Raw genomic sequence first — 12173 nt, forward strand, 5'->3', positions numbered from 1 at the left:
ACATGATGTCATGAAGTTTACCTGCTGAGTCTGAGCTCATCTCAGGTGTGAACGTCTACAAATGTTCAAAAACCCTCTCAGGCTTTGCTTTTCTTTTTTTTTTATGGAGGTGAAGGTGGAGTCCAGCTGTTCCTATGGGAACTGTGCTGGAAAAGACAGAAATGTGTCAAGTCACTCGGAGTGAGAGTCACAGGAAGTCACATGAGATCTCCTTCAAAATAAAACTGCTTCAAAAAGGTTAAAACGGTTATTAAAGTTTCTGCTTTCATCCTTTCTGTCACCTTTTCTCTTCATCATTCAGTTTTTATTGTGTAATTTTCTAACTTGATTTCAGTTTAAACACAATAAAACTTAAAAAAGGAGAAGCTGAATCTGCACAAACTGTTTAAAAAGTCCTGTGACTCTTTGTGGGAACCGTTTTAAGATCCTGAAAGCACCAAACTAAACTTTAAAAATGAAAAGAATACAGAAAAAAAACCTACATTGATTTTATCATGTTTGTGCCTCCATATCGGTGTTTGTTCTTTGGGCTTATGCATTAAAAATAATTATTAATCAAGTGTTAAAAAAGGTGCCTTATAAATACATAACACTCTTTATCATCAGTATATGACGAGCTATAATGAAGCTCTGCTACTGCAGCAACGTGACGGACTCCACGGCAAGGTTTCTTATTTTCAGGTGTAGCCGTGACGCCGCTCACATGTTTCTGAAGAGTCGCTTTAAAGCTCAGACTCTCCACCGTGTTGGCCTCTGTGATCTAAAAATCAGCTAAGATGTGGATCATCTGAGGTCAATCAAAGCGTCCACGCTCTTAATCCTGCATAACTTTAAGCCTTAATATAATGTGAACAGGTGAGTTGTATATAAATTCACCCTCAGTACAGTTGTCATGAACGGGGAAATTAGCTACAGAGACCAAAACTGTTTTTTGTACCAGGCTGTAAACATGTTTATTTCTGCTGTGAAACATGGGGACTTATGGAGACTGACTCACTTCTGGAGCCAGCCTCAAGTGGACGTTTGAAGAACTGCAGGCTTCACTTCACAGCCTATAGATTCTCCTAAATGTTGCGCACTGGACCTTTTTTTTTTTTTTTTTTTTTAAACAATTATTTTGAAGTCCTGCTCTTATTTTGAAAGGCCTGGAGGGATGCCCGGCTTGCTGCTGTCTGCCTTGCCTCTTTAAAGCCTCCCTGCTCGGCTCGGCTCTGCAGGGACAGTCGGGCTGAGCTCGTCCACCTCGTCGTGTTTGCAGAGAAGAAGCTGCTCACTGACTCATCCTGCGAACGTTTCCACTCACAGTAAGTTTGGACTTTTAAAGTTCAGATGATTTTTGTGCTGAAATATTTCTCAGAAGAAGTGTTTAATTTAATGACCAGAGGAACTTTGAGTGTTATAGTAAGTGTGTTTGCATCATGTTAAAGCCTCCATATGTGGTAATAAACATGCAGTCAGCTGCTCTTTCACTGTCTGTGCTTTTATTTTGATGTTTTCATTGTTTATAAGTGCAGCACTCTGATTTCATTCCCCTGGCTGTCCCCTCTCTCTCTCTGTCTCTGTTATGTGTTTTCCCTCTCTGTCCCCTTCAGGGAAATGACCTAATATACTTTGCATTGCAAATGTTTTGGTTACGCAGTCTAGCTGTTGGCAGTCAGGTGTAATGTTGCCTCGAAGGCTGTTTAAGAGGTTATCTGCAACATTTTGACAGGTCAGACCTGTTTTCATACATTCTGATTGATTTATGAGATGCATGTCATCTCTTTAATGTATATTTATATATTAAACACCTCTTAATATTCTTGTTTTTCCAGTGTTTACATGCATGCATGCTCATATGCATGCAGATCTCGTGGGCGGTAAACAAAAAGAAGAACTCTCTTTGCTTATCCAACCTGTACTTCTGCTTCATCTTCCTCCCATACGTCCATCTCACAGTAAATTACACATTAACTATAAACCACAGAGCCGACGGAGCTCACATTTCTATTGTTCACATCAAGAAATGGGAAGTGGCGCTCGGCCTCGGTGGAGTCAAACAAAAGTCTGCTCGCTTTGTGGGTCATAAATTCAATAGATTTATTTCAGATTTGGTAGAATTTGAATTCTCGAAGAAGAAAACTACAAAACAAAACCAACATGTGTCAGATAAAGAGGCTCAAAGTTCAGCAGTACACTGTGCTGATTATAACACCTCAAACTCAAAGTCAGAAGTCAGTAAAACATCCAGATATCATGACATGAACATCCCCCAAAATGCCAAAATGTGATATTTTCCAGCCATCATATCATTGATCCTTATTCTTTGAGTTTATTCCAGCTTAAATTCAGTGAACTGTTTGTAAAAGTGGCTGAGATCCTCTCCCGTGTCTCATTTCAGGCTGCAGCAGAGACCGTCCTGCCTCCGTGGGAAAAGTGTTCGATGCCCGAGGATCCCTGAAGGATGGAGAAGTACGAGAAGATCGGAAAGATCGGAGAGGGCTCCTACGGCGTCGTCTTCAAGTGCAGAAACAAAGACACGGGGCAGATCGTCGCCATCAAGAAGTTTGTGGAGTCGGAGGACGATCCCATCATCAAAAAGATCGCACTGAGGGAGATCAGGATGCTCAAGGTGAAAACACGTTTTTTATCTGTAATATGTTCTCCCCAAAAAAAGTTCTGCACATCTTTGTTTTACTGGTTTAGTCAGTTATGAGATAAAATGTCAAGATTTCTGAGAAAGTGCATCAAAAGTTTTAGAGATTTAGTGAAAATGATGACAGAAAATGTCAAAATGATGAGATAAAAGTTGATATTTTCACATATCAAGTCAAAATTATATGATATCGAGTTAGATTTTGGCTATTGTTATTAAAAGAAAGTGTAAATTATGATTATAGCACATCAAAATAATTATCTAATATGTAAAATCTGGCTTGTTACATTAAATTTATAACAGAAAAGGGTCAAATTTATCACGTACAAGTAAATATTATGATAGTTTTACTGTTTATCTCCATTTTTAAATTCTTAAAGTCATCATTTTGATTCACCAAAACTTTTTACATTTTACTTTTACCACTTATTTTTCCCTTTTCTTAACTTCCGTGCAAGTTTCTCCACAGTACAAATAAATCTGCATCAGTTAAAGACGCTTACATAACGTGGAACGTCTTTGTGGCGTTCAGTGCTCGAGCATGCAAATCTTGTCCTCCTCCTCCTCCTCGGTTGTTGTGCAGACAGCGGGAGGCGACAGCATGCAATTAATTGTGCAGACGAGAAGAGGAAGCATTTTTGTAGCTGCTGCACAGAGAAACTCATTCAAAGGAAAAGGCCGCGTTCAAAAGAGGTTCAGAGGGTTGGAGAAGACCCCGCGGCGGCGGCAGGACTTAAATTAGAATGTGAAATTTATTTTAATAACAGGAAATGAGGAACCGGGCAGCCAGACAAATATTCATGTCAGCTCATTCATCTTAAACCACAAAGACAGAATCAGCTCTAATCAGAGAAGTTTGTTTTATGTCGCATTGAAGATGTGCTGGTTCAATTGTTGGTGGTTTAATTAGTCATGCAGTGGGTGGGACACCGGGCGCTCATAAATAGGACAGGATGGGGACAGGTTGTCAGGGGCAACAGCATGTTTATTACCATCTGTTGACAGTGTGATGAGAGCACAGATGGTACGACCTGTTCACCGTGTCTGTGTGGACGTCACCGTAAAAAACTTTTCTTTTTTTTGTCTCTGCAGCAACTCAAACACGCCAACCTGGTGAATCTGATCGAGGTGTTCCGCCGCAAGCGGAAGCTTCACCTCGTGTTCGAGTACTGCGACCACACGGTGCTCAACGAGCTGGACCGCCATCCCAGAGGGTGAGTGTGTGTGCAGGCACACTGGTACACGTCATAAACCACCAGGCGACAAAAACACTTCACAAAACACGACTGAAAGTGATGGAAGAATGAACATTAGGTCCAAATAATGTCATATATTTAATAAAAGTGTGGGTTACAATGATTTAAGAGCACTCTCAGACATCTGAAGTAGATTTTCAGATACAAATTTCCCCCAAAAAATAACTGATTACGCAAAACTAGAGCTGAGCTGGCTCCAAATCTCACAACTTTATCTTTAGTTTCTCTCAGCACATCAAACACGTGGATCATCGGCGGGCTGAATGATGCCTGGCTGCTCAAACAAACCATCTGTAATGACACCCACCTGTCAATCAAAGCGTCCACGCTCTTAATCCTGCATAACTTTAAGCCTTAATATAATGTGAACAGGTGAGTTGTATATAAATTCACCCTCAGTACAGTTGTCATGAACGGGGAAATTAGCTACAGAGACCAAAACTGTTTTTTGTACCAGGCTGTAAACATGTTTATTTCTGCTGTGAAACATGGGGACTTATGGAGACTGACTCACTTCTGGAGCCAGCCTCAGGTGGACGTTAGAGGAACTGCAGGGTTTTTTTCAGGGTTTGATTCCATCATAAAACAACCTGAACTCCTCCAGATATTCACCAAAACAAAAACACAGAATGAAACAAAAGATTTCCAGTTCAGCCTCATCCCTCAGCTCTTTGTGTGAAGTCCATCCAGGCAGTAAAACTGTACAAACTCGTGTTAGTAATGCAATAAAAAGGAACATATCTCTGTTTAAGGACTTCATGTGAGTGATATGAAACGCGCAGCTCGCTGTAACTGTACCGACTGAGATTACGGGAGCATAAATCAGAGCGAGGCGTCTTCTGATTAAACACACCGCTGTGTACTTTCTATTATCTCTACATTACACGTATACCACGCCGTGCTCTGCGCTTTGTCCGGCTCCGACGGGCACGGCGCTCGTCTCCCGGGGAAGCTGACCTGCTCGGTGTGGAATGTTTACAGTGATGCTCTCCCAGAATGCTTCGGGGAGCTGTCGGGGACTCTTTAGGCTACGGAGTGTTTTGGCTGTCTGGTTCCTCCTCGCTCGGCCTTCTCAAAAGAAGACAAAACAAAGTGCGGAGAAGGAGGAGGGGGGGGGCGGAGATTGTTATTAATTGTCAGTCACAAGGCCCAATTTAGCCATTTCCACGGCAACGCTGATAGATGATGGTCCGCGGACCAACAAAAGCCTGCAGTGTTGAACATCCGGACGCTCAGGGTCCTCCACGGAGACGTCTGAAAAACACAGACTGATAAATGAAATAATACAAGAACAAAGAATTAATTAATGCTTCTGTTATGTTATCAAGAATGTTTGAAACACACTTTGCCCCTAGGCTAATATTCACCTATACATTCATGGTCCCCAGAGGATATGACTTTGTTGAATCCAAATAAGATAAGATAAGATAATACTTTATTGATCCCACAACGGGGAAATTCACTTATTACAGCAGCGAAAAATAGAAACCAAGGAGGGAAACACAAGTGTACATATTTACAAAAAGTACTAGAGTATAATGTGCAGGTTTAAGAATGTGCAAATGTAGACATTCGCGTTTTGGTTGGATTGCTATGAAATTAGCTCCAGACATTCGTGTTCCCCTGAGGGTGAACCGTAAAAAAAAAATCACAATTTGTCCCAAAAAAACCTGCAAAATTGACTTCACATCAACCTTACTAAAGGTTACGCACTAAACAAAGATAAACATGATGTGGAAGTGTAACATTGTGATTTAATATGTAAATATTTGGCCTGAAATCCGAATTACGGCTATCGACTCTTACTGCGACTGTTCTTAAATTACGCCTTTTACCTTATAGGTCTTAATTTTTCTTATTATTTGTTTCGTTGTTGTAGTTTTGTGTTTTTTACTCTTTTTCTAATCTCTAGTTTTTCATGCAACTGCTCTTTTACCTCAATAACTGTTAGTTGTTGTCTATTTCTGTTTTTACTCTGCTCTGTGGGCTACAATTCTGTATGAAAGGTGCTATAGAAATAAATAAAGCTGAAGTAGAAAAGGGTCAATATGATGATAATAAGTTAAATTAGGAGGTAGTAAATTCAAGTTTTATCTCTCAATTTTGTTTTATTTTAATCTAACTGAAAAAGATGAATCTGATTAAGCTGAAGCTGTAATCATGACTGTTTGCATGGTTTGTTTTTATGTGTTGTTGTTGTTGATTTTAAAAGACAACATGCAATTTTAAGGTTTGCCTGAGGCGTCACCGATGTAACTAAGACTAAAAACATATAAATTTTTCACTTGAATCTTAATTTACGTTACAAAATATCAACAATAATTACAGTCACAGCTAACTAGAGCCCAAAGCTGCCTGCCCACAGTTAATACTGGATCTTCGAGCAGCTCAGATGTAAACATAGTCCCTCCCTCTGTCGATCAGTTCATTGATTAATCAGCTGATCTCTTTGATTTTCAGCGTTCCTGAGCACCTCGTGAAAAGTATAACCTGGCAGACGCTTCAAGCTGTCAACTTCTGTCACAAACAAAATGTAAGTGACCTGAACTCTCTGTCCGTGCGTTACACGTTGGCTTCGGCTTGTTTTTGAATTCCTCTGGTCTCCTCCCTCCTCCAGCTCCCACCAGGCCGTCTGCTTTATGGCTCTCTCTCCTTTTTTTAACAAGAATTCTTTCCCCTTGGCCGACCAGCAGTTAATGTTTCACCTAGACACAACAAATGCTACAAGGACACCATTTATAACAGCACAGTCTTTTTTTTTTTTTATTGTCAGCATCTCGACTGACTTCGACTGTTTGTGTTCCCGCAGTGCATTCACAGAGACGTCAAGCCGGAAAATATCCTCATCACCAAACAGCAGGTCATCAAACTGTGCGACTTTGGGTTTGCCAGGATTCTCAGTGAGTTTAAACATTTATCAAGAGCTGATACGGACCTGACAGCGCCACCTGGTGGCAGTCAATACATGTTTTACTGAAGGGAAGATTTGATGTATTTAATACTTGATCAAAGTCTTAGAGTCCTTTTTCATCCACAAAGTCACAGGAAATATCCTCAGAGTTATATATTATATTAATGTATTTTTTTTTATCTTAAGAAGATGATAAATGATCATTTATGTGTCATTAAAAAGTCTTTTCATGCTTCAAAAAAGAGCAGATGTGTAAAATACTCCAAGTCCGACTCTGTCAGATGAAAATTAAAAAGGTAAATTTTAGAGAATAAATCTGAGGCGTCATGAGGTGATTAAAAACATTTTTGTTCTGCCCTTTTTTAATTTAATTTTAATGACGTTTCATCTTTCCAAACTAGAAACATTTAAATGCAACGATCGCTGCTCATAGTCACGTGTCCTGATACAAGGAAGCATCGATTGATTGATTTATAAAAGTGTGTTTTTTAAAAGTTTGCAGCCTTCATCTCCTCAGGCTCTGACTGCGAACACTCTGTCGCCTATATGTCTATAAATTTGGACCAAACAAACCAGGAATGATGAGTTAGAAGAGAGCAGGCGAGACCCCTCATGAGGAGTCTTAAAAATCTTAAATCCACTGTGTAAGGAAGCCAGAATTGGTTTGATGGGATGAATACATGTGTTACAGTTGATCTGATCATTGAGGCGATTGAACCATTAATTAACGAGTTTGTCTAAGTTTGACCTTTGACCAATAAATCTCTAACGTCTCATCAGCATTTAGCTGCAGGAAACCTGTTATTATGCAACGTTGACATAAATATTAGAATAATCTTTGTGATCTTCAACAAAAGATGGAATAGCAAACCTAACATTAACACTGATAGTCCAGTTTCCAGACACCTCATGTGTTTCTGTGTTGTGTGCCATCAGCTGGTCCATGTGACTACTACACAGACTACGTGGCGACTCGTTGGTACCGGGCCCCCGAGCTGCTCGTGGGAGACACTCAGTACGGCCCTCCGGTGGACGTGTGGGCGATCGGTTGCGTCTTCGCTGAGCTGCTGTCGGGGATCCCGCTGTGGCCCGGGAAGTCTGACATGGACCAGCTGTACCTGATCAGAAAGACTCTCGGTGAGACGAACCTTCATTACCTGAAACATTCACATGTTTGTTTGTGTAAACGTTGCGTGTTACGTTCGTGTTTCTCGTCCTCTGCAGGAGATCTGATCCCTCGACACCAGCAGGTCTTCAGCAACAACCAGTTCTTCTGTGGAGTTTCCATCCCGGAGCCTCAAGAGATGGTGAGACACACCACCGGCTCCACTTACATGTGCTCCATCTCCACCTCCATCACATGATTTAAGGTTAACAAAGGTGAGGTCAGGACAAACATGCTGAATCTTTGTGTTTCTTTCTTTCTGCAGGAGCCTTTGGAGCAGAAATATCCAAATCTCTCACATCAGGCTCTGAGTCTCATGAAGGTAAAGATGTCAAAATACACAAACTGTGTACACGAAAGAGTTTTAATCCAATGAAATGTGTCACATGTTTGGACATGTTTTATTTTGAAAAACTTCCATTTATTCATGTGACAATAAATCAGAAACTCTGCCAAGTGTTGTTGTTGTGTGTTAATAAGCAGTACGTAAACACTCTGCTGGTTCCGGTTTGGTTTCAGGGTTGTCTGAGGATGGACCCGTCCGAGCGTCTGACCTGTGAGCAGCTCCTCCAGCATCCGTACTTCGACAGCCTCCGAGAAAGAAACGAGAGCACCTCCCGAGAGCAGGACCGCTCGAGCAACAAGAGGACGCGCTTACCTCGCAAACACCTTCCTCCCGGGGTGAGTAGACCTCAGAGTACACGACGACACGCTGAGCGGACAGACTTCATTCATTTAAAGGTTTACCAGAAGGAATCGCTGAAATACGATTCAATAAATCAATTTAGAAACATTTAATAGCATCAATACTACAAGAATATGAATGAAAATATTAAACGATGACAACCTTTTAATATTTTGCTTCAGCATCATCCTGCTCTAGATACATCCATGACTAGTTATGAGCTAAAATGTGATGGGAAGATGGTAAATTGAGGTGAAATGAATGTTTCAAAAGCTCTGCGATCGTGACTCCAAATGGGAACTATGAGGAAGAGAAGTGCAGATCAGGAGTACGACTTTTCCACCAGAGTATGGTACATAGTGTTACATAGAGAGCTGAATGTATTCTGAGGTGTAAAACGTTTGAGGAACGCTGTTACAAAACAAATCTAATTAGTGTATGCATGTAAAAACACTTCACTGCTCTCGAACTGACCCTGAAACTTTCTTTCCAGTATTTGCCTCAGTTGACCAGCAGCAGCATCTTTCCAGCTGTGGACAATAAGAGATACTACAACAACCTGCGCAAGTTCAACTATCACCTGCCGAACATCTGAACTCGCTTCTCGTGAGCCGAGTTTAAAATTTTCTGACAGAAACTCAGGAGACGAAGCAGATTTCTGGTAGCACCTTTTTTTTTTTTTTTTAAACCTTCGAGAGGATTCAACCACTTTTTTCCGTTCATCACGTGTCGGGTGTCTCTTGATATTGATGTCAGTCTATGCACTCCGACATGTCGGTTCATGGATGTTGCCTTACACTTCAAGCTGGGTTTGTTTGTATTTTGTAGAAAAATGTGTGAAGACAAGGAGCGATGTGCCGCTCTGCTCTGCTCTGCTCGCTGTAGACTGAAGGTAAAAACTGCCTTGCCTGGTTTGCCAAATGTATTTTTTATATAACGTTGGACTCTGTAAGTCGCTGTTAGAGAGTTTTATTGTTTAATTGTCTCGCGTTAAGTTATAATGTAGGACGCAAACTTTTTTTTTTGTTTTTTTGGAGCATTTCTTAAATATTTATTGACGTCAGGAGTGAATACATTCCCACATTTATTAGCATACAGCAGTAACAAGTCCACATTGTACTCACTGTCTCTGGAACTTTGGTGCTAAGGATGTTCACAGCCATCTGTCTGTCCTCAGATATTGTTACAAATGCCAAATTAATCTAAAAAAGGGAAATGATTTGAAACATAACATTTCACACTGTTCTCTCTCTGTGTAAGTGGAGTAACCTTTGTTACCTTTTAAATGTTGAAAATATAATAAACTAAAAAAAAAAATAGTTTGTTCTATCAAGAGAAACTCGAACGCTTCTCTCTTTCTTTAAAGCTTGGTTATACTTCGAGCATGAAGTCAGACCTCACATTTAACTTAATGATACACGAGTAACGATGCTTAACGTCCGAGCTGAAGGATCTACGCTCCTTTCTTCAGCATCTTTTACTTTGAAAACCTTCGACAACATATTTAAAACAGGATTTCTCAGTCACTGCAGGTCCAGCGCTATCTCCAGGCGTGGCAGTGCAGTCTGCAGTCTCTCCACCGTCTTCTGTTTGTCATTAATCCCGGGAAGATCACAGAGAAACAGATACTCCAGATTCCTGCGCGGAACAAACGCGTATGAGTCATGAGTCATTTAAACGTCAGCTTTCTTTACAAAGAGGCCCCGATATAAAACCCTCACCTGAGTTTGTGCAGGGCGATGATGCCTTTGTCGGTCACGTTTCCACACGACACCACCTCCATCATGTACAGAGACTCCTGCAGATTCTCTATGGAGCTCAGCCTCTCCAGGCACGCGTCCTCGATGTAGATACACTTGTTGAGCTTGATTTCCTCCAAATGTTTCAAACCATCTGAAAGAATTCAGCACAAAACAGCATCAGCGCGACGTTTGCTGAGGCGGAGAAGGACTTTCGACGCCAAAGCAGATCTACAAACAGTTTAGAGTGCAGCTGTAAACCAGGCCGGAGCCGGCGCACTGGCTGTAAAACATCCCGCTGACCTGCGTCACCTTTTTGGATAATCAGTCTGTGAGAGATGCACTTTCACCGGCACCTTTCCTTTCTTGTTAACACAGAGGGGAATCACTTTCAGGTCGATGGTCGAGGTCAAGCTCATGTTAACATAGTTGTTGCAACATTTAAACCTTCTGAACACGCAGCTTTAACCTTCAACACTTTAGTGAATTATAAATGGATTCCTGTTAACTCTGATCGACACTCTGATAGTCCCCAGACGATGAATCCTAATGAGTTTTCATCTAGCACCACCGACGGCTCAAATATTATGAAGCCTCAGTATGAAAACCTCAAAATATTTCTGTAACGTTGAGAACAGAAAGCTGCTATTTACTTATTCCTTCATCAAATATTTAATAGTCAGTCTAAAACTGTAGAATGTGACTTCTCTCTAGTAGTACATGGAAAAATCTCTCTTTTATCAATTAAAAAACATATATTATCAAAAAACGACACAATTTAGATTGTAAATGATCTGTATGATCACTGAAATGTGTCATAATGAGAGCTCCACATTGAAACAAGCATCGAGTGCTGCGGTTATTCTAATTTTAGCATTTTAAATATCAACATAACAAGTTAATATAAGTTACAAGTTATAATATAATGTATATTTATGAGTATGCATGTTAATTTGATAAGTAAACGTCTCAAACATTATTTTGTCAAACGACTGGCTCTTAAATATTGATTATTATCAAGTTGACTGGAATTGATAAGGAGAATTTTTCCATGTACTACTAGAGAGAGTCACATTCTACAGTTTTAGACTGACTTTAATATTTGTGAAGGAATAAGTAAATAGCAGCTTCTTTTCAACGTACAGAAATTTTGAGGTTTCATACTGAGGCTCATAATATTTGAGCCGTCGGTGGTGCTAGATGAAAACTTAGGATTCATCGCTGGGGACATCAGAGTGTCGATCAGAGTTAACAGGAATCCATTTATAATTCACTAAAGTGTTGTGAGGTTAAAGCGGCGTGTTCAGAAGGTTTAAATGTTGCAACAACTATGTAACATGAGCTTGACCCGACCATCGACCTGAAAGTGATTCCCCCTGTGTTAACAAGAAAGGAAGGTGCCGGGTGAAAGTGCATCTCTCACAGACTGATTATCCAAAAAGGGGACGCAGGTCAGCGGGATGTTTTACAGCCGTGCCGGCTCCGGCCTGGTTTACAGCTGCACTCTAAACTGTTTGTAGATCTGCTTTGGCGTCGAAAGTCCTTTCCGCCTCAGCAAACGTCGGCTGATGCTGTTTTGTGCTGAATTCTTTCAGATGGTTTGAAACATTTGGAGGAAATCAACTCAACAAGTGTATCTACATCGAGGACGCGTGCCTGGAGAGGCTGAGCCCATAGAGAATCTGCAGGAGTCTCTGTACATGATGGAGGTGGTGTCGTGTGGAAACGTGACCGACAAAGGCATCATCGCCCTGCACAAACTCAGGTGAGGGTTTATATCGG

The 12173-nt window shown here is 40.8% G+C and overlaps 2 protein-coding genes across 4 annotated transcripts in view; one reads left to right on the forward strand and one right to left on the reverse strand.

The window, feature by feature from the left end:
* Positions 1–1168: 1168 nt before the first annotated feature.
* Positions 1169–9334, forward strand: cdkl1 (cyclin dependent kinase like 1 (CDC2 related kinase)). Of its 2 annotated transcripts, none has more exons than XM_019277933.2 (10): positions 1169–1304; positions 2381–2611; positions 3728–3849; positions 6352–6424; positions 6701–6791; positions 7739–7939; positions 8027–8109; positions 8233–8289; positions 8487–8648; positions 9146–9334. In XM_019277933.2, exons 2-10 carry the CDS (start codon positions 2444–2446, stop codon positions 9245–9247), a joined length of 1059 nt encoding a protein of 352 aa, XP_019133478.1. In that variant the 5' UTR covers positions 1169–1304; positions 2381–2443; the 3' UTR covers positions 9248–9334. The 2 variants fall into 2 exon arrangements, with proteins under 2 accessions (XP_019133478.1, XP_019133479.1); XM_019277934.2 differs by lacking the exon at positions 1169–1304 and adding an exon at positions 1560–1711.
* A 271-nt stretch (positions 9335–9605) lies between these two features.
* dmac2l (distal membrane arm assembly component 2 like) overlaps positions 9606–12173 on the reverse strand; it is a 9501-nt gene continuing 6933 nt past the window's right edge. For both annotated transcript variants that reach the window (XM_010751909.3, XM_010751910.3), the window contains exons 4-5: positions 10374–10545; positions 9606–10290 (exon numbers count right to left, since the gene is read on the reverse strand). In XM_010751909.3, the coding sequence (XP_010750211.2) occupies positions 10176–10290; positions 10374–10545 (287 nt within the window). In that variant the 3' untranslated portion in view covers positions 9606–10175. The remainder of the gene's footprint in view (positions 10291–10373; positions 10546–12173) is intronic.

This window comes from Larimichthys crocea, chromosome XXIV, assembly GCF_000972845.2.
Source record: "Larimichthys crocea isolate SSNF chromosome XXIV, L_crocea_2.0, whole genome shotgun sequence".
Taxonomy (NCBI): domain Eukaryota; kingdom Metazoa; phylum Chordata; class Actinopteri; family Sciaenidae; genus Larimichthys; species Larimichthys crocea.